Consider the following 4,480-nt stretch of genomic DNA (forward strand, 5'->3'; position numbering starts at 1 on the left):
TAGGTGCTTCAGCTTGATGTGCTCATATTTTGTGGAGATAAAAGGTAAACCAACTTTTAATTCAATCACTTGATTCTTTACAGTATTTTTACTTAAAAAATAGAAGCAGCTATGCTTTTCTTTTACTTTAAGAATAGCAGCAGCTATGCTTTTCTTTTTGATATCAGCTATCTTCTTGAGTTTCAGTATGTGCAATCTTAAGCAACCAGAACTCCAGATTGCATCCACTTTCATATTCATCAAATGACTAGGTCAATCAACCAATGTAATTAAAACAGTATTTGTTCAAAAATATCTAGGTTGCGCAAGCTGACGTATTCCACTCAAATTTATTGAATTTTCTAACCAAAAATAAGCTAAGTATACCACTCAAATTTATTGACTTTTCTAACCGAATTTTTGCCTCAACACCCCCCCCCCCCCCCAAACACATCAATGCAAAGGTAGGGGGAGAAAAGAGAACCCTTCAACCATATTATCATTGTCATATCTTATGTAAGCTTCCACGAGGATAGATGTTTAATCCCACAAATATCTACAGTTAAACGAGAGGCAGTGCCGGTGCTCTTCAAGAATCCTTCAGAGACGGTGCTAATCTTTTCATAGATCTGCGATATGAAAGAAAAAGTATTAAATATGGAAAAATGTAAACCTTCTTTAAGAAACTAAGTCAAAATATGCCCTGCTGTATTCCAACGCTCTTAATTCATATCTTAGACTCATCAGGTGCTTGAGATTTTACCATGTCAAATCACACAAGTTACTAGAAGTAAAAGTTAACAGACTCCTTTAAAATCAGAATAATAGAGAACATCAAGTAGGGCTACAAACAAGTTGGAATGCACCAATTTCTGCAGTTAATTCCAATAGTCAAATTGGGACTCCATCTAAGTGCTAACAACAAAATTACACCACTCGTTTTTCCAGACTATACCGATAATCCTTCAAGCAACCACACACCCCTTCTCTCTCACAAACAATCCACTGCAGTATGAACAGAATTTACTAGTTACAAATATGCGACAAGGATATTCTTTTAATAGTCAAACCAGGGCTCCATCTAAGTGCTAACAACAAAAGAACAATACTCATTCCTCCTGACTATACTGATAATCCTTCGGGCAACCATGCACCCCTTCTCGATCGCAAACAATCTACTATCTGGATATAGGATATATCATATATCATAAGTTTTTTTTCCAAGTTATTAAAAACTAATTCATCATAAATTCCAGCATGTATATTAGGCTCCTACTTTCTTTCCCATCTTTCTGGCACCTGGCAAATCTGCTCATCAAGTAATGCATGTATCTGATGATACATTTTACCAGATACAAATTATACGTGAAACCGTCAAATTATATACCATTGCTGAACCTTCTGAAACTCAGTGAGAACGGGGTATATGTTCTCAAAGGCAGCATATGTCTCATCTCTGATCTGAAAAATTAAAATCGAGGGACATTATATCATCTGAAATGGACAAAGTAGCGCAATAGAATGAATAGATCCAAACCAACAAAATGACGAGCTGTATCTATTACCTTGGCTCCAGTGAGAACAATCTTTCCAGAGACAAAAATAAGCAGCACAATCTTTGGTTGTTTCATCCGATAGATTAATCCAGGGAACAATTCAGGTTCGTACTGGACAATGACACCATGATTACAATAAGGGTACAATATTCTGGCCACTACTACTCAAAAAATAACTCAAAAAAATAGACCAGCTTTTGCTTTTAGAAAGTTAAATCCAATTTTTCAATCTACAACAGATAGATAGTGTAAAGAAACTCATCATCTACTGATTCTCTATCTTCGTATTTACCATCAGTAATTTTGTATCATAGAACTTCATTTACCAATTTAGCCCGTGTTTGGTTCCACTAAAAAAGTAGATTAAAATTCAAATCAAAGTTAACAATTAATTTTAGCCACACATTTCATGGGACCCTCAACTTTATAATCACACATTCTATAAACTTTTATCAAAATCTACTAAAACTATGGTTTTTATCTGAACCAAACATAGGCTTATTGTCCCCAAATCCCAGGACAATGAATGAAACAAAAAATAAGGAGAACTTAAATGGTATATTCAAGATTCAGATATTTCTAAAAATTGTATGAAATGCCAATATTATGTTTTAATAAAGACATCAATTGTTTGATTTACCAAAAGTGGAATTTGTGCAATCCCAGGAAGGCTTCCAAACATAATTATCATGGAAGGCAAGATACTAAACTCTGAATTCAGACACATCATGCTTCATTATAAATAAAAGAAGAATATTCATGGCCATTACTGCAAAGCCAAAAATAATTTAAACTATAGTAATTTTGACCAGAATACTTTAGGATAGACATAAAGGAGATTGATCCTCACAATTTTATTATCCCAACATACAACATAAGCAAGAGAGATGGGTAAATAACAACGAACTCACACTTGAAAAGGCACCATGAGCATATGCGAGGCCTTCAAGTCGAATAGGAAATTTAACATCACAGGAACCAACTATGTTCTGAATCTTGAAATCCTAGAACCAGAATGAAAGATTTAAAAAAAATAAAAATAAAAAAAATGTGAGCAATAAACTCCAATTTGTGTATTCTGCCTGTCACTGGGCGAAATATGGGGATAAATACCTTAAATTTTGCTTGGAAACCGAGCTTTTGAATAATTCTAGCATACTGCAAATAACATGAAAACTTGAGAGAGAATTGCCGAGGAAAAAATTCATTGAATATATCTCATTGAGAAAGTGTGCCTTCTCTTATATGTCATACCTTCCGTGCAGCCAATTTTGAGTGTTGTTCACTCTTGGCTCCAGTACAAACCTAAAGCAATGTAATTTTTTGTGAGGAAATCATTAACATCACAGAGTGAAAAATGGCACAAATTAAAAACTTGCCTAAGATATGAGAAGATTAAGCACTCACCATCTTTCCAGAAGCAAATATTAGGGCTGTTGTTTTTGGTTCTCTAATCCTCATAATCACTGCAGCGAAACGCTGAAAACTCATGACATGTAAGATCCACCATACATGGTATTCAAAGACAAATTAGAGAGAAAAATTAAGTGCTAATAGGTTTTTTATGCTTGATTTCATTTAGATTCATTGATGATACTTCATACATTATGCTGGGATTTTTCACAGGATAGATGAATCACAATAATCATAAGGAACCACTAAGCAGGTCATAGGAAGCATTGGTATGTATAGCTCAATTAGCTTCCAGAAGTCATTTTAGCTTCAGCCACAAAAACAGTAAAATATTATAAGCTACTCTAGTTAATCATAAATGCTTAATCACTTGATGTACACGTTAAAAATCAAAAGAATGTAAAAATGAATCTCCAACTTAATTCTCACTCTTGATGATATTTATAATTTTATCTATAGGACAAACAGATTTAGACTAAGAATGGACTATATTTCGTTTAAAAAATTTCAGGCATTTTATAAGCAAGGTAGCTAACAGAAAGGACAGCAAACAAAGTGGAGAATGGATGAAGGCCATTGCCATAATGACAGAAGAGATTGATATTTGGATTTTGATTGCTTTAACAATATAATACATCAGGAGAATAACTCTTTCTACTCCAACTCTGAAATGCACACATAATTATGACAAACAAAATAAATCATGTAACCATTTTCTAAACCTTCAAGTCAAAATATGATCCAAAATTTTTAAAAGAAAAGGAAAACTCTCAATAAGTAAACCTCAGTCCCCCTAATGAGACGATAACTAAAAGAATCACAGAAACAACGGAACAAGACATATCATGGAAGTAGCATACCTTGGGATTGTATTCTGCATTGCGAGCTTGCAATGCAATAGCTTTTAGATCCAATTTGCAATCCAAATTAACCGTTGACACAATATTCCTGTTTGAAATCGCACTCTATTAGTATCCACATAGAAGAATAAAGTTCTAAGATACACACTGAACTTCTAGAATGAGACAGTTACATTCGTATAGTACAGTAATAAATAATTTTTAAGATATAAATAATTGATAAGGAAATAATACTTGTGAACACTACAAAACGTGAGATTAAAATTATGGTTAATTTGAAAAATTAGAATTTTAGGGGAAGAAAATGAAATCAAAGCTTTTGTTCGATGCATGCAAAGTTGGGTCAAATAATGAGACAAATATCAAACGAAAAGGAGTACAATTATTTTAGAGTATTTAAAATAAATTTTGCCTCATTAAAACATTGTCAGAAAAAATCAGTGGGACAAAACCTTAACGAAGGAAAAAAGTACAATCACTCTCCTTGACGTTGACCATTGAAAATCTTTAAGTCAGACGCATTCCAATCCCGTGAACCAATTTCTTGAATGTAAATATTGGCAGTGCTTTTTGAATCAATCAACCACGTTGTTACTTGGACGAATTTGTTAAACATCAATGTCATCATTATTCTAAAACTCATGTATATGGAAGAATTTTGGAAAAATATGT

At 33.2% G+C, this 4,480-nt stretch overlaps 1 protein-coding gene across 2 annotated transcripts; it reads right to left on the reverse strand.

The window, feature by feature from the left end:
- Positions 1 to 188: 188 nt before the first annotated feature.
- On the reverse strand, positions 189 to 3,991 carry LOC111371404 (TATA-binding protein 2-like). 2 transcript variants are annotated; one of them, XM_022993373.1, is made up of 8 exons: positions 3,809 to 3,991; positions 2,943 to 3,014; positions 2,790 to 2,840; positions 2,649 to 2,693; positions 2,447 to 2,539; positions 1,545 to 1,646; positions 1,367 to 1,440; positions 189 to 608 (listed from the first exon to the last, which is right to left on the reverse strand). In XM_022993373.1, coding segments are annotated over exons 2-8 (420 nt in total). In that variant the 5' UTR covers positions 2,997 to 3,014; positions 3,809 to 3,991; the 3' UTR covers positions 189 to 607. The 2 variants fall into 2 exon arrangements, with proteins under 2 accessions (XP_022849141.1, XP_022849140.1); XM_022993372.1 differs by having other exon boundaries at positions 2,649 to 2,711.
- Positions 3,992 to 4,480: the final 489 nt, after the last annotated feature.

This window comes from Olea europaea, chromosome 22, assembly GCF_002742605.1.
Source record: "Olea europaea var. sylvestris chromosome 22, O_europaea_v1, whole genome shotgun sequence".
In the NCBI taxonomy this organism is placed as follows: Eukaryota; Viridiplantae; Streptophyta; class Magnoliopsida; order Lamiales; family Oleaceae; genus Olea; species Olea europaea.